The sequence below is a fragment of the Cynocephalus volans genome, chromosome 17, assembly GCF_027409185.1.
Source record: "Cynocephalus volans isolate mCynVol1 chromosome 17, mCynVol1.pri, whole genome shotgun sequence".
Lineage (NCBI taxonomy): Eukaryota > Metazoa > Chordata > Mammalia > Dermoptera > Cynocephalidae > Cynocephalus > Cynocephalus volans.
Window position 1 is genome coordinate 16,714,975 of NC_084476.1, and position 26,396 is coordinate 16,741,370.

The following is a 26,396-nucleotide window of genomic DNA, read 5'->3' on the forward strand; positions in this document are numbered from 1 at the left end:
TTGGTGGTATATTGGATATGAGTGAGTGATCATAAGAGTATGGGACAGAGAGAGAGGAGTTGAAAATGTTTTACTTTAATGACTGGAGCGAGATCATATCATTAATACAATGGACATTTAAGAAAAGAAAATATCTAGGAAGAGATGATATACTAAATAAAACATTTTTCTTACTTTAGATTTTTAGTCTTTTTTGGGAGGGTTGACAGTCTAGAATTTGTATATGGATTTAATCCAGAAAGCAATAGTGATCTGCATTATAGTCATATTTACTTAACTGTGAATTCTTGCTTATTTATCAGAACTGTGATTTAAATACATCCTAGAACCACAGTAGAGAATTATATCAAGTTTCTAGCACCTAAATGGATATTAGTTGTCACATTTATTAAGATCGCGGTCTTCATATTCTTCAACCAGAAGCTAGGTTGGGTGAAGGCGAGGTGGTGTTTCTTCTCTTCTCCAGATTGGGATGGATGCCGGTGGAACTGTGGGATAATTCAGGAATGAGATACAGCAATGACACAAGTTGTATGCCCCAGCACTTAGTAAACAAAGATTCCTAAGCATGGGGCACTTCTATTCTACATGGATTCTTTATCATTTATTTTAAATTAACCAAGTGCAGAGGATTAAATTGTCACAAATGATCACTATTAATACCATGTTAACTGAATTACATAATCATGAAGTTTTTTCAACTACCAATTCAAAATAAAAATCATTTTTAATGCTTCTAGTAACTAAAATCTTGTTGAAACTCTTTGCTGCAGTAAGATTATCTATAATGGGATGTTTGACAATAAGACTTTCCTATTGATTTACATTTGTTTATTGTCTTTGCTTTTATTTCCAGTTCTGGGAAATGCCAGTGCAAAATAGGTGTCACTGGCTCTACGTGTGACCGATGTCAAGATGGATATTATGGCTTTAGTAAGAATGGCTGTTTGCCCTGCCGATGCAATAATCGGTCTGCCAGTTGTGATGCTGTCACAGGTACATACTTTTTAAAACTTTGTCTCATAATTATTCCATTGTTCCCTTCATTTTGAAGTCTTTCAGCTATAGGTTGATTTTTCCCAAATAGTTTGTAAGGGGCTTTCTCTTCTAAGTAGGATGTGATAGATCACAGCAAGCCAAACAGCTGCTGCCACAATTTGAAAAAAGTACACAAATTTTAAAAATCATATTGGTTGGAGAGCTATGGAAACAAGGAGAATTGTATGAACTAAAATTCCAAAGAGGGTAGAACTCTTCCTAGGTAAGCTGATGATCACCACCCATTTTCTTTCCAGGGTACATTTGCTGATTCTGGGAACAGGCTAAGGAGCAGTCTTGGCCCAAGCAAAGGAATTCTTCTGAGGAGAGAGATAAAAGAAGAGCTTTATGCAGTCATTTGGGGCTTGCGTGATGGTTGGAAACTAGAGGAGCCCTAAACACTAGGCCAGTCTTCCCATAGGACATTAGCTGACTGTGAAGGAGATGGAAGCCTGGGCCAGGTAGAAAAAAAATCTTTCAGTCTTGTGCTGACGAGACAAAATCCCTTTAGAGAGAGAGGGCCTGCTACAACAAACAACTGTCTCTCTCTGAAGAATTGCCAGACTCTGAAGGTGCATGGAGTGAGACCTAGGCTCAAGTCACCAAAGGCCAGTACTGAATCTCTCACAGTCTCTTAGGTCTGAGGAGACACATGTCTGCTAGGCTCTCAATCAAAAACCTTAGAGGTTTATGACCAAGAAATAGTGATGAACCACAGATGAACTGACTCATACTAAAATTTCAGTCCATCTTCAGCCTACCTCAATTTCTGGTTGGACTGAGGTGACCCTCTCATTATATCTGCCTAACAGAGGAAAGACAGCCCTCTCTGGTTCTTTTACATACCATGTCTGGCATACAATAAAATACTAGACAATGCAGAGACAGGAAAATATGGCCAATAATAAAGAAAAAATAAACAATGGAAGCAGAACCACAGATCCAGATGTTAAAGTTAGCATACAAAGACTTCAAAATAACTAAAATTAATATTTTAAGAAAATAGAGGAAAAATCAGACAAAATAGGTGGAAAGAGGCAAAATTTTAATAGAGAATTAGAATCTATAAAAAAAGAATCAATTGGGCTGGCTGGTTAGCACAGTGATTAGAGCTGATAACACCAAAGTCCAGGGTTTGATCCCTGTACTGGCCAGCTGCCAAAAATAAAAAAGAGAGAGAATCAGGCCAGCCTGTGGCTCACTTGGGAGAGTGCGGTGCTGATAACACCAAGGCCACGGGTTCAGATCCCTATATAGGGATGGCCCGTTAGCTCACTTGGGAGAGCGTGGTGCTGACAACACCAAGTCAAGGGTTAAGATCCCCTTACCAGTCAGAAAAAAAAGAATCAATCTAATACTGAAAAATACACATGTGAAATTAATAACTAATTTCATGGATTTAACAGCAGATTTTATACAGTGAAGACATTAGTAGACTCAAATACAATGCAGTTAGAAATATCCAAACTGAAGCATTTAGAGAAAATATAATGGAAAGAACAGGGCAGGAAAGATATGTGGGACACAGTCAAAAGGTCTAACATAAATGTAATTGGAGACCCAGAAAGAGAGTAAAGAGATATTGGGTCAGAGCAATATCTGAAAAGATAGTGGCCAAGAATTTTCCAAATTGATGAAAGATATCAACCCACAGATTCAGAACCCCAAGCAGTATAAAGACAAAGAAAACCACATTTAAGCAAACTTCATAGTCAAATTATTAAAAACTGAATACAATTAATATCTGGCCTTCAGTTTTCCTAAATAGAAGGATTACAGATACTTTTTTTTTTTTTTTTTTTTTAAAAAGATGACCGGTAAGGGGATCTTAACCCTTGGCTTGGTGTTGTCAGCACCACGCTCAGCCAGTGAGCAAACCGGCCATCCCTATATAGGATCCGAACCCGTGGCCTTGGTGTTATCAGCACTACACTCTCCCAAGTGAGCCACGGGCCAGCCCACAGATACTTTCTTGGAAACCTTTTCTCTCCAACAAAAAAAAGCAGGACACACTAGTCTGACAAGTGTAAGTGTTTTTATGAGCACAGGGTAGCAGAATATTTCAAATTGAAAGTACCCTGGAAGGGCCGGCCCTGTGGCGCACTCGGGAGAGTGCGGCGCTTGGGTGTGCAGCGGCGCTCCCACCGCGGGTTCGGATCCTATATAGGGATGGCCGGTGCGCTCACTGGCTGAGCGTGGTGCAGAGGACACCAAGCCAAGGGTTGCGATCCCCTTACCGGTCACAAAAAAGAAAAAAAAAGAAAGTACCCTGGAAAAATGTGTTGAAAACTTTTTCTTTATTCTAGTCCCTACTCAATGGTGAAATAAATTGATTTAGAAGAAATTGTGATAATTTTTCTTTTATGTGACCTGGTCCCTGCCTACTTCCAGTTTTATCTTGGGCTGTTCTTTTTCTTTAATGTCTGTGGTTCAATCTCACTGGTTTCTACTTCTAAAACAAGCTATGTCCCTCTGTCCCGGGTTCTCACCCATGATCTCTCCTTTGTCTAGAATAGTCTTTCTAATCCACATCTATCCCCACCCTGACTCCTCTGCCATGTTAAATAATATTCTTCCTTCCAGTCTTCAATTAAAGGTCACTTTATAGAAAGCATTTCCTGATGCTCCAGGGTAAATGACCATTTCCCTGTTATATGTTCTCATATACACTGATATTTTTTTCATAGCACTTATCACAGTTGGTAATTATACATTTATTTGTGGTTATGAGTCACATATGGCTCAGTAACTACATACTAATTTTCATGAGGGCAGAAACAGTATCAATTTTGTTTACAACTGTATACACAATCTCTAGCATAGAACTTGGCACATAGTAAGTACTCACTAAATGTTTTCTGAATAAATGACCAAATGAATGGCAAAACATACAGAGGAAAGATGAGTTGTAATACTGGGTAACTGCTGGAATGCTTCATCGTACTGAGTCAATTTAAATTGCTCCCTAGATTTTTTACAGTACCAGAAAGCAGTCTGCATTGCCAGTTCTCACTTTTAATTTTCCTTGCAGCAGTGAGGCAGCTCTCTTTACTGTCAAGTAAATGCCGACCTGTCCTTGCTCTGGAGATAATTTAAGGCTAAAGAAATCCTTTTCATGGTTATAAATTCTAAAAACAGCTAGTAATGAGAGAAATAAATGGTTTTTCTGTTTGGCTAAGTAGTAAAAGTGGAATTCAACATGAAGAACTGTAAATACTTTATTTAAAACTTCAAGCTTCATATAAAATCGGTTTTTCCTTTTATCTCAAATAAGATTTTTTTTCCAACAGTGCTGTGATACCATTGCCCCCTGGTGGCCACTTACTATATTTTCACAGTCCTCATTTCCCGCCCATCTAGTCTTAGATTGAAGTAGATTTTCAAAGTCCTTGTGGTAAAATACACTGGGAAAAACATTTTGGAAAGCAATTTGACAGAATATACCAGAAGTCTAAAAAATACTTCTTTGATCTAGTAATTATGTTTCCAGGAATCTATTCTGAGGAAATCTAAATTCATAAAAAGCTTTATGTTTAAATGTGCTCACCAAAGTGGTAGTTATAATCCTAAAAATTAGACAACACAATTTATAATAATAAGGAATTAAGTAACAGTGTTGTCTAGATAATATATGATTAAGAACACAGAAAATCAAATCTTGACTTTACATTGGACAAGTTACTTAATCTTTTTCTTCATCTATACATTTGGAATAGTAACAGTAACTGCCTGATGTGTTGTTATGAAGAATAAACACAATACAGTTTTACAGCCCTAATACAGGGCCTGAATCATTATAAGCAATCAGCAAATGGTAACTATTATTATGTTGTCATTAAAATGTCTTAAAGAATTGCTCTAGATAGATTGCAAAAGGAAAAAGAAAAGAAAAATATTTTAAAGAATGATATATAAAAACAAGAGAAAGTAAAAGAGGTAGGGTATAAAATGATACATGCCATATAATTAGACTATCTAAAAAATAAAACCCAAATCTCTATAAGTAAGGAAAGATTTCAAGGAAAAATATTCAAAATCTTAATGAGAGATTTCTTAGGGTGATTTATTTTTCTTTCTACGCCTGTAATTGTCTTTCTTTCTTTCTTTTTTTAAACATTTACTTGTACATGTTGTTTCAATACATGCATATACTGCACGATGATTCACTTAGGGTAGATAAACATAGTTTTGTACCCATTAGTCCACCACTTCTCCTCCCCCTGACTCCCTCTCCTCCTGGCCTCTGGTAACTGTTATTCTACTTTTTACTTCTATGAGAACCACTTCTTTTTTTTTTTTTTTTCAAGATTCCACATATGAGTGAGATTATGTGGTATTTGTCTTTCTGTGCCTGACTTACTTCAATTAACATGATGGTTTCTAATTCCATCTATTTTGCTGCAAATGATAGGATATCATTTCTTTCTATAGCTGGATAGTATTCCATTTTGTATATATACCAGTTTTTTTTTAATCCATTCATCTGTTGAGGGGCATTTAAATTGATTCCAACTTGGCTATACTACTCCTGTATTTTTCTAGATTTTCTTTATTGAGCATGTGTTTCCCTTAAAATGGAGGTGAATTTTTTATCAGATAGTATACTTCTTTTTAAGAATTCAAGGCATGTTATGTAGTCAGAGTGTCCCGTAGTGAGTAACTTGACCTCAGCAGCTTGACTAAGTTGACCACTCCTGTACTCCTCGATGACTTTCTCCACTTCAGGATATCACACTTTCCTGGTTTTCTTCTTACATAATTAGCTTTCCCTGCACAGTCAGCTCTGATAGATCTTCCTCAGCTCAACTATAGGCACTGGAGTGCCTCAGAGCTCAGAGCTTGATAAGTTTACTTTCTCCCTAAGTGATCTCATTCAGTCCCCTGAATTTAATTTAAATGTCATCTATATATGTGCTTATTATCAGATTTACATTTCTCCTTTTATCTCCACACTCAAATATCTAACAGACCACTTGACATTTTACTTAAATGCTTTAATTGGCTTTTAATCCTAACACATCCAAAACAACTGTTTATTTTACCTATAAGCTAAGCCTGTTCTACCTCTTATGTTCTTCATTTTGGTAATTGCCATTATTTACCCAGTTGCTTAGTCCCAACGCCTAGGAGTCATGTTTTATTTCTCTCTTTTTCTTACTGCAAATATCCAGTCCTTCTGCAAGTTCTATTTAGCCCTATCTTCAAAAGGTACCCTGAATCTGACCACTGTTCATGACCTTTGTTGCATCATCCTTGTCCAAGCCTCTATTAGCTCTTTGAACTATTTTGGTACTCTCTTATCTGGTCTCTCTTCCTTCTCTCTTGTTGCCCCATTTCCCAACTCCCCACTCCACCACAGTCTAGTCTCCACATAACAACGAGAGTGATCTTCTTAAAATGTAAAACCAGATCATGTCATTTTTGTGCTTAAGCTCTTCAGCGGCTTCCCATCCATCTTGGAATAAAATTCAGACTTCTTCCCATGGCCTACATGATTTTACATTTTTTGGCCCCTGCCTTTTTCTCTGACCTTATCTTCTGTTACTCTCTCCTTGTTTACTTAGACCCCATACTGGCCTTCTTTCAGTTTGTAGGTTAAAGTTTGCCTTTTATTTTATAGAGAGGATAAGTCATTTCTTCCTACAACAAAGTACATTGCTGTGTTTCTGACAGGTTTATAAATAAATTGTGAAATGGTAAAATAAAGAAGGAAATAAGGAAAAGGCTTTTTACAGGTGACAATTTATGTTTCAAAGTTTCGTCCCTGAATTTGGTTGGTAAGGAGCCCTACATTCCTATCTTTGACCAGTTATTTTCTTGGTTACCTCCACCAGACTTTTGAGATGCTTAGCCAAGAAGCGTGAAATCATGTCCAAGAAACCCTCATTTATTTTTTCTTTCTTTCTTTTATTTTGGCGATCTTTCAGCAAAGAGAATGTGAATTTTAAGTGAATGTGAATGTGTTATTATATTTTGGGTTGTTCCAGGCAGAGCATAATAAACAATGTTAAACTTCAACTAATTTTTAATGTCATTTATCATAAAAGAAAGATCCTCAAATTTTAGATTTAAGGGAAACTTAGATCTCATCTAGTTTAGCTTTTTAAATTTATAGATGAGGAAAATAAGGTATAAGGAAAGTATATTCTATGGAATACTCTTACTTTTTGAAATATTTACATTACATTAAATCATTAATCAAAGAATTATTCTCCCATTTTACACATTAGAAAAGTGAAACTCAGAGAAGCTGTTTGCTTAAGGTCACATAGCTGGTGAGAGGTTTAGCTGGGAATGGAACTCAGATCTGAATTAAAACCCAGACTATTTTCCTTACCTTTCCTTTTTTTTTTTTTTTTGGCAGCTGGCCAGTATGGGGATCTGAACCCTTGATCTTGGTGTTATAATACCTCACTCTAACCAACTGAGCTAACCGACCAGCCCTCATACCATTTTTCTTATGCTATGTTCTCAGAGAGGAAGGAGTAAACTATTAGAAAAGCAAATTCACATTATTAGTTTCTACCAAATGAGAATATTTCAAAAAGTTTATGAAAAGATTTGTATTATCTTTTAATTCAAATTTCCCATGAACTTTTAAAAGTACCCTTGTATATGGATTTTATTATATTATTATTATTATTATTATTTTATTTATTTATTTATTTATTTTGGAGGCTGGCCAGTACAGCAATCTGAACCCCTGACCTTGGTGTTATAACCAATGCTCTGACTGTGAATGTGGATTTTAAAGGTTATCATTTATATTTTTACTATAAAGATTAGTCATCTTCAAGCTTCTTCATGAAATGTTTTAAAATTGCTTGAATTCTTGAAACATTTTACAGCGTGCACATAATATATTTTACAATGTGTTAACTTTGTAAATGGGCCGAGCCCGTGGCGCGCTTGGTAGAGTGCTGCGCTGGCGGCGTGGCGACGCTCCCGCCGCGGGTTCGGATCCTATATAGGACTGACCAGTGCACTCACTGGCTGAGTGCCGGTCATGAAAAAAAAAAAAAAAAAAAAAAAAAAAAAAAAAAAAACTTTGTAATGAGAAAAAAATCAAGATACTAAAAATAAAAGTGATACATGCAAACGAGACAATTTGAAAATTAGAGGGGGAAAAAACAGTAAAAGGACCATTGCCCTTCACAACTATTGTTAACATTCTGGTGTATTTTTGTCTGGCCTGTCTTTAATAATTTTTTTTCTGTATAGCTGTACTCCAGGTACATGCTGTCATCTGTCTTTAAAGAAATGTGAAAAGTGATGAGAATTTAAGAACTGATGAGTTTTATTTTTATATTTGCTTTTGTTTTTACTTTTGAGGCAGCATATTTACCATGTGGGTTATTACTATTATTTTTTCTCATTGACTTCTTATTGCAGGGTATGGCATAAAACAAATAGAAATAAGAAACTTTTCTGGAAAAAAACTTAAAAGATTCTAATATAAATGTTTTGAGAGTAAAATTATATTGTGATAGTCACAATTACCATTTTTTAATAAGAGGAGCAGAATGACCTTTTGTCACATTAGTCGTACACAGAGGACTTATTATTAGATCACATCTTACCCCAGACATTCAATTTTGTTACAGAACTATTAGCTTTTTTGAGATATTTTTATATTAAAGTTTAGCACTTTATCAGAACTTTTTCTGTTGAACATTTTTTAATAGGAGGAAAGCAGGTAGACAGATTTTACTCATGATGCATATTTTGAAACTTTTCCAATCTGCAGAACACTTTGACATTTGAAATTGTTTTGTTTTTAGAGTCACAGTCTACAGTTTCCTAGTCTGTATTTTTTAGCTATTTTTATTGCCACAAAGATACATAGCTAAAGAGGGATTAGGATATAAGAAGATTGGGAAAAAAAACCAGTACCTAGAGTGTTTGTCACTGTATGCATCTATACTGCTTCGTTATACATGTGAAAAATATCATTAACACTATCAGGTCTTTAAAAATTATATGATTTAAAGAAATGATATTTATATGCAATTTGGTTTAATTCAACGTTTAGTGTCCAGATGATAAACTTTTGAAGATGTCTTTCCCAATATGTTAATGAAATTTGGAGGAATTCTGCTATAAGCACTTAAGAATTGAGATTTAGCATGTATGTTAACAATGTTTTCATTCTTTTTGTTTTTCAAATCTTGCTCTAGTTGTTAGACCATTTTATCTCATAGCCTCATTCTTTTTTTCCTTTTTAAAAAAATAAATATTTCACTTGTGAGGAAAATAAGTCATATAAGACTGTTTATGAATAATTTTAGAATTGAACTATGTTTAGCTTACCTTATAAAATTTCATCATCTTCCTAGATTTCTATGTAGAGCTTATTCACTTATTTCTGTAATAGTAGTTCAAAGTGTCCCTTTGAATCTCTGTGGTCCCCCTAAAGAAGGTTTGTAAATTGTACTGCACTTTCTTATTCCCTGTTTTCAAATATTACGCTGCTTCAGTGTCTGTGGAACAACTTTACTAATAGAGTATCAAAGGAGTATTATTACAAAACACATACCTCTTTCCTTTTCGTTTTCTTTATTAATTGTTTTTATTTTTATTTTGAATTTTTATATATAAAAACCTATGGAGAATATTATAACAAATGCCCATGTACCCATACCCCAAACTAATAAATATTAACATTTTGGCATTTTTCTTAGTATTTGTAGGTATTTGTATATAGTTGTATATTTGAAATAGGATATTTCAAATATATAGCTTTATATTTGTTTTCTTCCCTAGTTCTGTTTTTCTCTCTCCCTCCACGAAGACAAGCAGAGCATAAAAAACCTATACCCTCTCAGTCCGCATTTTAATTTTTACTATATGTGTATGTGTCCATATGGTTAGTGTATTATGTATCCATATGCTTAGCAAGGTTTTTAAACTCTTGCAAAATAAATATTCTCCATCTGTATGTATCATTTCTGCAATTTGCTTTTTCAACCAATGTTGTTTTTAAGATTTATGCATGTACATGCATATAGGTTCAGTTCACTTATTTAACTACAGTATTCCAACTATAAAAATGACACTATTTATCTATTCTTCTGTTAGTAGGTATTTAGATTGTTTTTATTTTTTCTTTGCACATAGTTGGCTGGCTTTTGGCATGTGGTCAGTCAACCAACGAGGGCTTATTGCAACTCTAATCATGTACCCAGTCTTTCCCTGAAGAGTTTACAATCTATCAGGGGACACAGAATTAATAGACATGGACAGTGTAGAAATAAGATGAAATAGAAACTGAACTGTATGTAATCCCTATTACTTTTTCTTTTTTTTGGTTTACTCTTATGGTCTTTTTGTTGCAGGCATAATTTTTGAAAGTTACTGTGCTTTCAGAGTAAATCTTTAACTTTTAAAAATAATTTGCTTCTTTTAGGTGCTTGTTTAAACTGCCAGAAAAATAGCAAGGGAGATAACTGTGAAGAATGCAAAGAAGGATTTTATCAGAGTCCTGATGCCACTAAAGAATGTCTTCGCTGCCCTTGTTCAGCAGTGACATCTACAGGCAGTTGCACGATAAGTAAGGCCTTTCTTTAAATCTTCATTTTAGAGGAATAAATAAATAAATAAACCAGTGCATCAGTTATCCATAGGTATAAATTGCATTGATTAATAAAGTTCTGAATATTGCAGTTAAAAGGTAGTTATAACAACGGCAAAATTCTTCCTTTCTAACTTTCTAAGAAAGTTTTCCTTTCTTGTTCAGCTTCTAGTTATTCCTAGGAATTTACAGTCTAAACCCAATACATACATGAAATGAGACTTAAAATGCCTAAAAAGCAGCCTAATCAGTTAATACAGGAACTTAAGACTGAGCAACTTTTGCTCACCTATTTCAAGGTAACATTCACTAATTAGTTCTTCTAAGGGCCTTAATGCTGACTAATTGTGTCTATACAGTAATATTACAAATATAGTTAGGGCTCATTTATTCCTGGTGTATTAGTTATCTAATGCTACATATCTTATTACCATAAAATTTAGTGGCTTAAAACAATGATCATTTATTATCTCACATAGTTTCTGTTAGGAACTTGAGAGAAGCTTAGCTGGGTGTTTCTGGTATGTAGTCTTTTCTCCTTCCTTGTCTTTTTAAATAACAGCTTTATTGAGATATAATTCAGATTCCATACAATTTATTTAAAATGTATGATTCAGTGGTTTTTAGTATATATTCACGTTGTTGTGCAATCATAATCAAAATCAATTTTAGGACATTTTCAACACTGCCCCCACCAAAAAACAAAGAAACAAAATGACCCTGTAACCATTGGCAATCATTCCCTTTTGCTACAGCCTTAGACAACCACTAACCTACTTTTTCTTCTCTGTGGATTTGCCTATTCTGAACATTTTATATTAATAAAATCATACAATATGTGGCCTTTTGTGTCTGGCTTCTTTCACTTGGCATAATATTTTCAAAGTTCGTCCATGTTGTAACATGTTATCAATACTTCGTTCCTTTTTATTGCCAAATAATATTCCATTATATGGGATATGCCACATTTTATTTATTCATTCATCAGTTGATGGACATTTGGGTTGTTGCTACTTTTGGCTATTATAAATAATTCTACTGTGAACATTTGTGTACATGTTTTCGTGCACACATATGTTTTCCATTTCTCTTGGGTATATACCTAGGAGTGGAATTGCTAAGTCATATTGTAATTCTGCTTAACCTTTAGAGGAACTGTCAGACTATTTTCCAAAATGAGTAGACCATTTTACATTCTCATTTTCATCAACATTGTGTGAGGGTTCCAAATTCTCCACGGCCTCATCAGTACTTATATGTCTTTTTATAATTATAGCCATCCTAGTGGGTGTGAAATAGTACTGCATTGTACTTTTAATTTGCATGTCCCTGATGGCTAATTTTGTGTTTCTTGGCCATTGGTATATCTTCTTTAGAGAAATGTTTATTCAGATCTTTTGCCCATTTTAAAGTTGGATTATTTATCTTTTTATCATTGAGTTAAAATTGTTCTTTATATATTCTAGATACAAGTCCCTTATCAGATATATAATTGGTAAATATTTTCTCCTATTCTGTGGTTTAATTTTTCACTTTCTTGATTGTGACCTTTTCAGCATATGAGTTTTTAATTTCAATGTAGTTCAGTTTATTTATATTTTTCTTTTGTTGTTTGGGTTGGCTTGGGATTTTTCATGAGGTTGCAATCAGGATGTTAGTCAAAGCTACAGTCAGTCATCTAAAGGCTTAATTGGGGCTGTAGAACATGCTTCCAAGATGGCTTACTCATATGGCTTGCTAGAGACAGAAGGCCTCTATTCCTCGCCACATGGACCTCTTCTTAGAGCTACTTGAATGTTCTTACAACATGGCAGCTGGCTTCCCCTAAGAGTGAGTGATCTAAGAGAGAGTAAGATGGAAGCAGCAATGTAGTTTGAAACCTAGTCTTTGAAATCATAGAATGCCATTTTTGCAATATCCTATTGGTCATACATATCTACCCTATTAAGTGTGGGAGGGGACTGCACAAGGGTGTGAATACCAGGAAACAGGGATCATCAGGGGCCATCTTGAAAGTTGGTCACCATACCTGGTAATGGGAACCGATGCATCAATCTTTTCATGGAATGGTCTAATAGATTCTTTCATATTCCACAAATAGTTATTGAGCACCTCATGTGTACTTGTCATTGTATTAGACACTAGACACAGGATGTAAAGATATGCAAAATAAAATATGATCTTTGTTCTAAAGTAGATTGCAGTCTAATAGAGAAAGGAAAACACATATATAAAGCATTAAAAGTAGGAAATATATTCATAGGCTATAGTAGGGCACAAAGGGAGGGTGTCCATTGTATATGGGAATGAATGTCAGGAAATTTTCCATAAAAGAGGTGACGAGGCTTCTGGTCAAGATGGCAGAAGAGATGGTCCCCAGCATCACTCTCTCCCACAAATCAACCAATTTACAACTGTAAAAAAGCAACAACAGCCAAGCTGGGGCTACTAGAGCTCAGGGGAAGAGGAGGAGAGACCTACAGAGTTCATGAAGGCAGGAGAAGCCACGATGAGAGAAAGAAAGGATCGCTGCTACCATTTCGAATCCTGGCCGTTTCAAGGCTGGAGCTGGTGAGTGCTTGGAGCAAAAGGTGGCAAAAACTGCATCTGTGCCCTTCCTATGAAGTTGCTTGGAGGTGGCAGAAGAGAAGAGGTCCTTGGTGACCCTCAGGCCAGCAAGGCCACTAACAGTGTTCCCGTGGCCCACACAAGAGTGAGGAACCACAGACAACTGGAAAAAGGAGCCATTCATAGGCTGGTGAGTCATCGCAAAGGACTGACACATGGCCTGTCCCATGGGAAATGATTGAAGTGCAGACAGTGGGAGAGACCAGCCACCAGGGGAACATTGGGGCACAGCATGGACAGCTGATCTGCCCCCCAATCAGCACAGGACCACTCAGTGGAGACTGGTCAGTAATATAGAACTGCAGGGGGAGCAGTTTGCTGAAGTGACTCAGGCCCAGACCAGAGTTTCTACATAACCGAGATGTACTGGATCTCACAAGACCCAGAAGTACCTACAAAGTCAACCATTAAAACCTGAGCTACACAAAAAGCCTTCCGCAGGGAATCAGCAGCAAAGCAACAATTTAGCTCAATGACAGAGCTCAAGTACTGGTCCCCACAGGAAGTTCCCCATCTTTAGAAGTAAGCAAAGGACAACAAATTAGTTCTAGTGAAAAGTTTAAGTAGTGGAAACAGCAAATAATCCAACACAGAACTGAAAGAAAAAACAAAATACCCACAAACCAGAGACAAAGTTTGGTATTAACTAGTGAAGATATCACTTCACTAAAGAACACCTATAAAACCTAGAAGGACCAGAAGGTCCTTAGGCCCCCAAGCCAGGGAGTGGGAGGGCCAGGGGCCTCAGTCATGCCCCCTGACACCCACAACCAGCCAAGTGACAACCACCAAGCCACTGCTGGAAGCACCCTGGGCCCCTGAACCAGGATGGTGTGGGACCAAGTGCCTTGGCCATGCCCACCTGCTACCCGCACCCAGCCCAGTGTTGATCAAGCCACCACTGGAAGCCCCCTGGTCGCCCCTGTAGGAATGAGGGGGGTGCCATGGGCCTCAATCACACCCCCCCTTCCTCCTTCCCCTACCCTATTTCCTTCACCCTTCTCCTTTCCCTCTCCCACCCAATGGCTCCACAACAACATCTTAGACTGTAAAAACAGATGAAGCCGGGGACTGACCCATCCTCTCACATCCAGGCACGCCTCTGCTGCCACTGGGCTTGCTTGGGGTCCTGAGGCATGAATCCAGGGACCAACCCCTTGTTCCACAACCAGGCAAGTAGCATGCCAAAAACACCACTTCCATGTGACCACAGCCATCACAATAGCCATGGCTGCCACAAAAACAGCTAGACACCACAATCACTGGTGCAGATGGCCCACCAGCCACTTGAGTGCATTGACACAAGGAGAGTCACCAGCGGAGACCAAAGAAAAGGAGAGGATGTCTTTCTGCACAAAGCCCATTCCAGAGTGACAGAAGAAGCATCTACTCTACAATAATAGTGGGGGACCTGAACAAACCTCTTTCAGCACTGGACAGGTCATCTAGGCAACAAATCAACAGAGTAATTGTTACTCTTTCAGAAGGAGAAAAGAAATCTAGGGTTATCAGAGGTGGGAGGGGGAGGGAGAGAGAGATGGGAAGAGGTAGGACAAGGGCTATAAAGAATAAGTACAATTTGTAATACTATATATACCAATAATATTGATTTGATCAACATACGTCAACGTTGAACCCCCAAAATATGTACAATCAATTATGATTCAATTTTTTAAAAAGGTGAAAACTGGAGATACTTACCTTATTAATTATCACTGTATGTGTGGGTACATATTAACCATTTAGGATAAACTAAGAGGAGTACTATCCGGAGTCAGGAATATAAAAATATTATATATTAACATTTGCTGTGATTTGAATGTTTGTCCCCTCCAAAACCTATTTTGAAATTTGATCCCCAGTGTGGCAATATTGGGTGTCAAGGGGGTAGATCTTTCATGAATAGGTTAATGCTTTCCCTGGGGGTAAGAGTGTTCTCACTCTTAATTCTTTGAAGAGCTGGTTGTTAAAAGGAGCCTGGTACCTCCCATCCCTCTCTCTTGCTTCCTCTCTCCCATGTGATCTCTTTGCCAGCTCCTCTTCCATTTTCTGTCATGAATGGAAGCAGCCTAAAACCCTTGCCAGATGCAGCTGCCCCAGAATTGTGAGCCAAATAAACCTATTTTCTTTATAAATTACCTGGTCTCCAGTATGCTCTTATAACAACAGAAACAGACTAAGATAATATCTAAATCTGCTTCCACAATATCAGAATTCTGTAATGGATTTCTTGTTTTTATAAGCATAATGATATGTTGTTACTGTCAAAGTATTTAAGATTTTAGAACTTTATAGGAATTGTAAATAAGAACTTAAATTATCTTAGTCCAGGACACATCTAGAGTAACCTTCCTTTTAAACACAGGACCTGGCTTTTGATAATTCCATTATAAATGATTGTTGAATAACTGAATAAATTCACCTTCAGATGATAAATTTCAAACAGAGGAGACTTCACTATGGAAAGATGATGCCTAACAAAAGCAACATGCTTGAAATCCTTTGTTACAGTCTGATTTTTCTGAGAACTGTAAGCTCCATAAAGGTGGAAGCCATGTCTATATTTTTAACCATTTTGTACCTGTTCCCAGGATATGGTTAATGCTAATAATACATATTGATAAGTAGAAAGGTAGATAACCATAACTCAGGGTAGAGAGTGGTCAGATGTATAAAACTAGAGCCATGAAAGTTTAGGGGAGGGAAGATAATTTCCTACTAGGAGGTATAGAAAAGTCTTCATGGAGCAGGTAACTTTTGAACTGGGCCTTGAAGAGTGAGGATTTAGACACCTAGAAACGTACCTACATAGATAGAGATCAATGGGAGATCAAAGCCAAAGACTGAACAGGGACCTAACCAGGCTAGTTTGGCATGCATGTATGCATTCCAAAACCCATGTTAAGCTCACACTGCAGGCTATGGGTAGGAAGTACCCAGGTGATTCAAATAATTTGATGCTCTCAGAGCTCACAGTTTCCAGTGGAGAGACTAACCAGGCTAGTTTGGCATGCATGTATGCATTCCAAAACCCATGTTAAGCTCACACTGCAGGCTATGGGTAGGAAGTACCCAGGTGATTCAAATAATTTGATGCTCTCAGAGCTCACAGTTTCCAGTGGAGAGACTAACATACAAATAAGTGCAATGCAGTGTCATGGATCTGTGTATACTGGATGCACCAAGAGGGAACAGTTAACTCTACCTGGAGTGGGGGAGTATCAGCAATAGCTTCAGAGAGGCCATGATATAAAAGCTGAGTCTTGTGATGAGAGTCAGCATTTAGCAGGTAGACAGAAGGAAGGACATCTCAGATAAAGAGATCAATATGAACAAAGAAATGTTAAAACAGCTGATTTGATCAAGGAACTACTTAGAAATGGCAGAAACAAAGTATAAGGTAGAAGGAGTGAAACATGAGATAGGACCTTTGAATGTCATGTCTTGAGGTCCAGTTAGTCCGAACATGACAGACAGGAAAGACTTTCACAAACCTTGACTTCAGCCTATTTCATTAGGAATTTTTTCATATCAGTTATTGTTGCTATAGTTGTTGAAGTGCAAAAATGCTGTAAAATATGGTATCATTGTGAGTTATAAGTTCCTTGAGGACAAGGAGTATACACCTTTTCATCAAGTATTTTTTTCTGCATATCATTGTTTTCATGGGTTATAAATTTATTCAACTGCCTCCTTTTATTACTAAAAGCAACCTAAGTATTTCTGCTTTAATTTCCGTATTTGAAATTGGAAAACTTTGGTCCGGAGTTTAGTAACTTATTTGAGATCACATTACCAACTGGGATTATAAGTGGTAAGTTATAATAGACAAAAAAACACTGAATTGTATACTTTAACTGGCTGAATTGTATGGTATGTGAATTATATCTCAAATAAAGCTGTTTTAAAAATCAGTAATAAAATAGACAAAAAGGACTCATTTTTCATAAAACATCAGAGATGTGATTAATTGCCACAAATTCCATGACCACTGTAAATTATTCCTCTGTAATAAAATTAGTCTATGTTCAGAAAACAGGATGTTCCTGTTAGTGTAATTAGTAAATTCTAAGAAAGAAACTAATCTATTTAGCAGATAAATTAAATTATGGTTTTTTGATTATTAAAAAATCATTTATTGAACTTGAGAATCCTGAATTAAAATCATATGAAGAATAAAAAATGAAGCAGATATAGGTATGAGTTGGTATGTTCCCACTGCCTAAGGTGAAGTATGCAGTTAGCAGACATGTATTGAACACGTACTGTGTGTCAGGCAGTATGCTAAGCATTGGAGATAAAGATGGAAAAATGTTTTAAGTAGCTCATAGTTTAATGGGAGAGACAGACGAGTAATCAAGTAATTATAATTTAGGATGACACGTGTTATAGGTGAGCATAGACTAACCCTATCCCAAACTGAGGGAATAAAGGAAAGCTTCTGTGCTTCTGAGAAGAGATGACACCTGAGTTCCTACAGATTTGAATTTGCTAGGTGAAGTGGGGGTAGGGAGGTAGGAGGATGTCCCACACAGAGGAAGTAGCATGTATAAAAACTCAGAGGGAAAAGAGCAGGCAGTATTTAGGAGTACCCTTAAGCCATTTAATGTGCCTGAATCATAGGGGGTGGTGGAATGTGAGTTAAAGAGAGAGGAGTTGAGAAAAGCAGGCAGATTATGAAGGATACTGAAAATTCTATTACATTTTCACATAAGGGAGCCATTGAAGAGCTTTGAAGAGCATTAGGGAGCCATTGAAGAGCTTTTTCTTGAGAAGAAACATGTTGAGATTTACTCTGAAGTTCAAAGTGAGTGTAGGGGCACACTGTGGTAAAGAGACCCATTAGGAAGTAGCTTCAGTTATCTAGGTGAGAAATGATGAAGGCTTAAACTAAGATCACTGCAGTGGGAATGACAAGAGTCATCTGTGGGTCGGAAAGATTTTAATCAGGCATAATTTATATGAATTGATAACTGCTTAGAAGGGACCTGGAGAGAAGGAGGATTGAAAGATGATTCTGTGTTTTTTGTCTTAGGCAAGTGGGTGGATGTTGGTACCATTCACTGAGATGTAGGGAACATTACAGGATGACAGGACTTAGGAAGGGAGGATGTTGAGGACAGTGTTGTACATGTTCAGTTTGAGATGTTTGTGGAGCCAGGTGTACAGGCACTTAGTACATAGCTTGGAATTTAGGACAAAGAGATGGACTAGAGATACACATTTTGGAATTGTTGACTGTATCAGTGGATGAGGTCACCTACGGACAAAGAGCAGAGTAAGAAGAAAAGGAGAACAAGAATAGAAGTCTGGGGTGTATAAATATTTAAGTAGGGAGGGATGGAGGAAGTTTTTGCTAAAACCATATTTTATTCAATCTGTCATGTCTAAAAAGGGAGGAATAAAAAAATTATGAGTGTCAATCCATCACAATTTCTTTCACTCTGTGACTCTGGATGGCCCCATCATTCCTACAATAAGCTGGAAAATTAGTAAATAAGGTATAGATTATTAGTTTGATTCCATGTATCTCTTAATATTCAGAGGAGATAATGGGGAATGTTTATAAATCTTTTTGAGGACTAGTGTTTGTTTTGCAATTTTAATTGTAGGTTGAGACTGTACTAAATTATTTTGTGTTCTCTCTTTTAGATTTGGGTGAATTGGAACCTAAATGTGTCCGCTGCAAAGATGGTTACACAGGCGAGAACTGCAATAAATGTGAATATGGCTATTACAATTTTGACAGCATCTGTATAAAGTGCAAATGTCATGGCCACGTGGACCCAATTAAAACTCCAAAGATTTGTAAGCCCGAGAATGGTGAGTGCATCAACTGCCTCCATAACACCACCGGGTTTTTTTGTGAGAACTGCCTGGAAGGTTATGTTCGAGACTTCGAGGGAAATTGCATCAAGAAAGGTAAAACTTCACTTAAGGTTGTAAATTTAATATTTAAGCCTAGCAGTGAAAACTTCAGGACAACTACCTTTAGCTTTGTAAAACTGTCCAATTTCAACAAAGGAGTTTCTGGAAATATATTTTGATAGATATTTGCCTAAAGAGGTTTCCTTCTATTCCTGCTATTCTCCTGACATTCCAAAGTCAACTTCAGAAATTTGAGGATCAAGACAAAGTCATTGTGACAGTGAGAAAAAGTGTTGTTACATTTTCTCTTCATCTATTTTTTTTATTTAATAATTCAAAAATCCTATCGTTTCTTTTATCCTTTGCTTCCTTTATTTTCATCACTTCCAGTGATCATAAAAGGTCATTTCAAGTAGGGACCTAGAGTCTGGTTACAAGTTCCACCCGAGAAACTGGAGTTCATTCTAGCATTTATCCTAAATTTGGGCTTAAATTTCCTCATGTATGGTGGAGGAAATATTAATAATACTACTTTTGATTTTTAAAAGAAAAAGTTGTTTATATGGCAAAACGTTTTTTACAGAGAAGTTCAGTAAGGATTAAGAAAAAAAATTAATGATTATAAATTTGGGATGAGTGAGGGATATTCAGGACTTATTAGGTCACAGAGAGATTAGACCACGCTCTTCTACAGACCACTTTTTGATATTCCAACAGAAGCTGAATACTAGGCTGATGAATAGTTGGTCTGTGGCAAGTGTCATCTTTCTGCCATTTTCTTAATATACTGTTATTATCAAGCCTGAAAGGCTCAAACTGAACCCTATCACTAGCTAGAGATACTGTCATTCAGGGCTCTTTCCTTTTTGGGAGGCATACTTTGTCCATATTTAGCTGACAGGACTGTGATGATTTTTCTCTTTAGTTATTATATAATGTAAACTTTACCTCTTTTTAGGATAATTGATGTGACTGACTGTAATGATGAATTATAATAATAGTGATCATTTTATTGAGTACCTACTATGTGATAAGCACTGTAAACATTAAATGTGATAATGCTATGTAATACATTATCTCATTTAATCCTTCCCAAGAACTCTGCAACATAGACATTATTATTCCCATTTTACTGATGAGGAACCTGAGCTTTCAAAAGATTGACTTATCTGTAACCACGCAGTTCTACTTGATTCCAAAGCCTTTGGTCCTTCCACTAAGCTATGCTTCTATTAGAAGTACCAAATATAGTACCTTAATTATAAAATAGCTGTAATCTATATAAAGGAAGAATTACTACACATGGAATTAAAGGAAGGCTGTTTTCTCTCTTGGTTGACATCAACTTTGGACATTTAAATTGTGTTTTTTAGATGTAACTAGAGATACAGTTTTTACTACACCTCCTTTGACGGGATTTTTATCTTTATGAAATGCCATCAGACATGTTGGACTTATTATAGTTCAAATGATTGCTATCTATCCCTGTCATTTTTAACCACGTGATTTATAACTCAGTAATGACATATTTACTGCCTTCACAGGAATTTGTATAACTCTATCCAAGAGTAAAGAAGGATGGAAAACTCCAACATTGGAATTTTCCCAGAGATTTTAATATAGATATTATAAAAATTGGAGAACAGCCATGGATGTAATAACCTAGCTTTCCAGATCCTGATTCTTATCACTATATTTATCTACACAATGGAATACTACTCAGCTATAAAAACGAATGAAATACTGCCATTTGCAACAACATGGATGGACCTCGAGAGAATTATATTAAGTGAAACAAGTCAGGCACAGAAAGAGAAATACCACATGTTCTCACTTATTGGAGGGAGCTAAAAATTAATATAAAAATTATTTTTAACTTGCATTATCGTAAAGCAGAGTATCATGTCAACATCCCCCATCAACTTCCACTCCATGTGTATTTCTTTTATTGTTTCTCCAAACTAGATAATTTTGTCTTTTACATTTCATTCTCTGTTTTTATTTTCAGAAGTTATTGTTCCAACACCTGAAGGTTCTACCATTTTGGTTTCCAATGCCTCTTTGACCACATCAGTGCCCACCCCTGTTATAAATAGTACATTTACCCCCACAACCCTGCAGACTATCTTTTCAGTAAGCTCTTCTGAAAACAGCACTTCAGCTTTAGCTGATGTATCATGGACCCAATTTAACATCATCATTTTGACAGTCATCATCATTGTGGTGGTGCTGCTAATGGGATTTGTGGGGGCTGTATATATGTACCGTGAATACCAAAACCGGAAACTCAATGCCCCCTTTTGGACCATCGAGCTGAAAGAAGACAATATCAGTTTCAGCAGCTACCATGACAGCATTCCCAATGCAGATGTATCGGGATTGTTGGAAGATGATGGCAATGAAGTGGCTCCCAATGGGCAACTGACCCTGACGACACCCATACATAACTACAAAGCCTAAGGAGCTAGAGCTATTCTGGATTGTTAAACCACAGTGCTTACTAAAACAGCATCAGTCCCTGGGCCACACAAAGCCTGGGTGGAGTTTGCTGAGAAAGCAAAGGCCAATAGTGCATCTGAAATTTTTGGGTACAAATTTGTAATGTGCTTAGCCTATCTGTTGCTCTTAGATTTCCCATGAAGATCTGAAGTATTCACTGTCACTAAAGACCTGAAGTAAAGTATATTTTTGTACCAAACCACATGGGAATAAGGAAAGGCTGAACTCCATAGCACAGCCCAAATCCACTTTGATCTTCAAATAGACTTGTGGGGAAATGTTCACCAAACCAGTGGTAACAGGATAATGGATGTGGAGGGGGAAAGGACTGCTGGAAGACTTCATCTCCATTCCTGAAACACATTTTTATTTAGAGGAGGGTCAGGGATTATATTAATTTTACTGTACTAAAAGACATCATTGAGGAAAAGCTGGCATCTAGGCTGTATCTTGATTGTTTCTGGAATAGGGGCAGAAAAGTCCCAACAAGGTCTTTAGAAGGGCTTGATTTTTCCTCCAAGGATTCTTGCCCAGTGATGACATTAAAGCACAGGATAAACTTGTAATGGTAAAGAGAGAAAGGCAGCATTGGGGAGCAGGAAGCTGATGGTCCCACTCAGGGTCTCAGTGTAAATGATTAATTGTCTGAAAATAAGGAATATTCCTGTATCTAGAGAAATAAGATGTACATAGTTAATGTAGCATATCTGGTCAACATTGTATTTCTATCTATTTGTAAAAAAAAAATCATGTCATATTTTATCATCTAGAATTTATTTGTACAGCAGTTAATGGCATTGTAAAAAGAAAATATGGGATTGGTTAAAATACTGTAAAATAGATGGCAATATTGCTAGAGCTGGGACTCTGGTGAGCATCAGTCATTTTCAGTCCCTGTTTGGACATTGTTGAAATTTATGAGGTTGAATGTTTCTAGTTTTTCTTTCCTTTCTCAATTTAAAAGTAGAGTTATATGCTCTTTAATATAGATTCAAGCAATAGATTTTGAAGTCAATAATTGTTAAGCTGGGACACAGGCTGCATTCTCCAAAATACTTAATTAGATACTAGGCACTCTATATATTTTACATAGATTAATATAAAACATATCCTAATTAAACATGTTTTTCCTAAATGTAGGAGACAGTCTTCCAAAGGATAGAAATATTTTAGTTACAAAAGAAAAGCCATCATAATCACTTCAGATTCCTAATTTTCATGCTTGTGAAATATGAGGATTTATACCCGCTCCCCCCAAAATAAAAACCCTCCATTTGAACATAGCCCATCAATCATTTGCTGTGAGGTATGTGCCATCTCTCTGCAGTGCTATAGTTCTCCCATCTTCCTGTCTGGTTAGAGGATAACTCTGTAGTTTGGTGTGCATAGTTAGTACTTGGTTTTAGATACAGTTTTTTCCTAGAGGCCAACTGTTGCTCTCATTTATTATGGTGTTGACAGATTGTAGATTAAGCAAGCTAGGAAAGGTGGCCAGAAGTCAAATATAGATATTTATTAGGAGGAACAGCAAACTGTGAAGTGGATAGAAAAACACAAAGGCTTTTTTTTTTATCAGATTAGACTTAGGAAATCCAAGTTGACCCCTTTGCCTCACTTCCTCAGAGAAAAACCTAGAATTTGGTCATCCCTTTATAGGAGACCCCTAAGTTGTTCTCAGGGTTTGGAGATGATGTTCTGTAGGATGTACAGACAAATAATCTACTTCTGGTAACCTGAGGATGCTCTGCATATTTGGCCATTGCTCACAAGAGTAGAGATTACATTATATTAAAATTATTTAATATTTCTACAGCCCTTTGTAGTTTGCAAAGCACTTTTCCATATGTGTGTCCTTTGTTCCTCACCATAGCCCCTGAGGAAGTAATTATTGTCTCCACTTTGTAGATGAGACTGAGGCACAGAGAGGTTCAATGTCTTGTTCAAGGCTACACAATGTGTGTCATTATTTGGCTTGGAATCGGGACTTATAGTTCTGAAGCACATATTCTTTCAACTATACACTAATGCAGAAATTTCCTAGCCATGGACACAAGAAGGCTGGGAGGAAGAGTTCCACTTATGGATGTTTCTAATGTTTTTGTAAGTACCAGATATAATTGAGAGACATACAGCTGTGAAGGACTTTGTGGAGAGAACACAGGAGGAAAATTATCTGAAGCCAGTGTTAATGATAAGAAAACACAACTACCAGTTTGTGCTTCATTAAAGTGAACTAACCCTTCCAAGGAGGGAGGTAAGACTTGCCTTCCCAGCAGTTGCTGCATAGTTGTGTATGGACTGTGCACTGCATAATTCCAAGGAATTATGCAATTTGGCATACCTGCCTTTCTCCCAGATACCCGTGCCAAAAAGAATCAAGATTGAGGATGGTGAGAAATAAACATTTGTTAAAAGGAAGTTAATCCAATGTAGAAAGAAGGAGTGTTTGTTGGAGTCTAAGAGCCAAAGCCAAGTAGTTAGGATTCCGGCCATGTAGAGATTCCTTAAAACAGACCTTAATGCAAAAATTGCAGTAATCAAATAACAAAGAATGTTGACTTTTACATACTTGTTAATAGCTCCTAGGTCATGTTCTTAATTTTTCCCAAAGGAAAAAAAAAATTAAGGTCTTAAAATTTGTTTTAAATAATATTCTTTAGTGACCCCAGCATTTTGCTTGTGGAAATAATTTTGTCCTAAAATATAAATCAATCATGTAATGATCTATTACTGAAATCAGACTAGGATACTAGTATGGAATGCACAGCACAATATTCATTCATCTGAAGGCGTGATCCCCATGAATAATGGTGTCCAACAGCAGGACCCCATCAGTCCTTTAGAAGCCCTAATATTGGAAGAATTTTTGTCTAAGGATGAGAAATATGTTTATTTTTAAATAAGACTTACGTGAGTCTTACTGAGAAATGACAGATACTGCTCCTAAGGGATACCTTTTATCTTCATTAATTCATTTTAGGAAGCCCTTATGCATTTCTGATAGATGCCCTAGGTAGTGTTCTGAAGTATGTCTTTGTCTTCCCTTACTTCCCCCTCCCTCCCTCCACCCTCTACCTCCCAGGACTCTCTTATTTATGGACTTTCTCAGTTATAGAGAAAAAGTGATAATAAAAACTAAACCTCATTTATACTAAGGTCCTATGGACCTAGTATGTTACCTTTTCCAGGTATACCTGGATTTTAAGAGTGAAGAACAGAGCAGATACAGGATGGAAGGAGAGAGACTTTTTTGGACAGGATTTGTTGAAGCCTCAAATTATGTGGCTACTCTCTAGCCCCAGGACACTTAGCCCTTCTTGTACTGTGATGGAAGCAGAGAGCTAAAGTAACAGTACTTCTTCTTGACAGCTTCAATTGGAAATGGCTCCAGTACTTTCTGTGGGACATTTGATGAACGTAACACCACTTATTATGAATGTCTGGTTCTTATATTTTGGGGTATGTAGGTAGGATTTGAATTTTCACATCTCAAGGAAAACTCTCTGAACAAAAAGTTCAGAGAAGTAAAAGGCAACCCAGTATAACCTATTGGAGCAAGGAAGGCATTTTTGGCCTCATTCATAAGGAACCTTTGGCTTGTTATGATCTTTTTGACAGTAAGGAGTTTGCGAGTTAAAATGTGTGCAGGGGAGTAATGGAAGGTTAATGCATTCTTCTCTTTAACCCTGAGCCAGTGACTATGCCAAGGGGAAAAGCAAGAAGAACATACTGATTCATCTGAAGAAGTCAAATAATATGGAATGGACTAAAGGTTATGGATCATTAAAATGTCAGTGGTTGAATGATGCTTTTTCAAAGGCGATTGGGAATCTTTCTCTCTTGTTACTTATGCATATGCAATAACTACGGCAGCAGCCCTAGAATGTGAGCCCAGGGCTTCAGATCTGTTAGTCCAAAAACTAAATGATTTAAGGTCAAGTTGTATGCTAGGCACAAGTACTCTGTAATAATGTTAAATTTCAGTGTGAGCAATTAGGGAATGTTTCTGAAACATTAAACTTGTATTTATGTCACTAAAATTCTAACACAAATTTTAAAAAGATGTCTCATACATATGCTGTACTAGGCTTCATGATGCATTTCTAAATTTGTGTATGATTTGAATATATGAAAGAATTTATACAAGAGTGTTATTTAAAATTATTAAAAAATAAATGTATATAATTTGTACTTATTGTAGATTGGTTGTTTTACTTTTTTATGTGGTCAGAGTTCTTAGAAGTCTTTAAATATATGCCAAGGATCATTTATTGTCAACCCACATCATGAAAACCTTTGAACCCTTCATTTATTGACCATGCATTTTGTTTAAGTTCATTTAAAGAATGTTTTCCACTTGAGAAAAAAAAAATACCACATGAAGAAAATTCCCCCTCCTAAAAAATAAAAAACCAAACACCTGAGAAGAAAACATGTATTAACACACATTCTTGTATGTGCATGTGCCCATCCCTTAGGAGATCCACCGGGATTCTCATAAAAATTTTGTAGAGAAAACCTGCTCCCTTTGGATTTCTTTTTCACACATGTAAAGAATTTCATTATCTAATAAAAATCTGAAGGGAAATAACATTCTATGTTTTTATTAGGTAATCCATAATTAGAGTACATGTTTTTATTTTAAGGTACCCTTGAAGATCCTCTGCTCTGACAAAGCTAAATGGTATTTAATGAGATGTCATCTAGAGATCCAAAGGGTACTTGGAAAAAGAAGAAAAAAAGTAAGGGATTTCTTTGTGCTGAGAGCTTTATAAACTTGAATTGGTTTATT

The 26,396-nt window shown here is 36.5% G+C and overlaps 1 protein-coding gene across 1 annotated transcript in view; it reads left to right on the plus strand.

Moving 5' to 3' along the window:
* MEGF9 (multiple EGF like domains 9) overlaps positions 1–25,729 on the plus strand; it is a 130,504-nt gene extending 104,775 nt beyond the window's left edge. Inside the window, exons 3-6 of the mRNA XM_063082466.1 lie at positions 857–996; positions 10,445–10,588; positions 18,890–19,159; positions 21,114–25,729. Of these exons, the coding sequence (XP_062938536.1) occupies positions 857–996; positions 10,445–10,588; positions 18,890–19,159; positions 21,114–21,565 (1,006 nt within the window). The 3' untranslated portion in view covers positions 21,566–25,729. The remainder of the gene's footprint in view (positions 1–856; positions 997–10,444; positions 10,589–18,889; positions 19,160–21,113) is intronic.
* Positions 25,730–26,396: the final 667 nt, after the last annotated feature.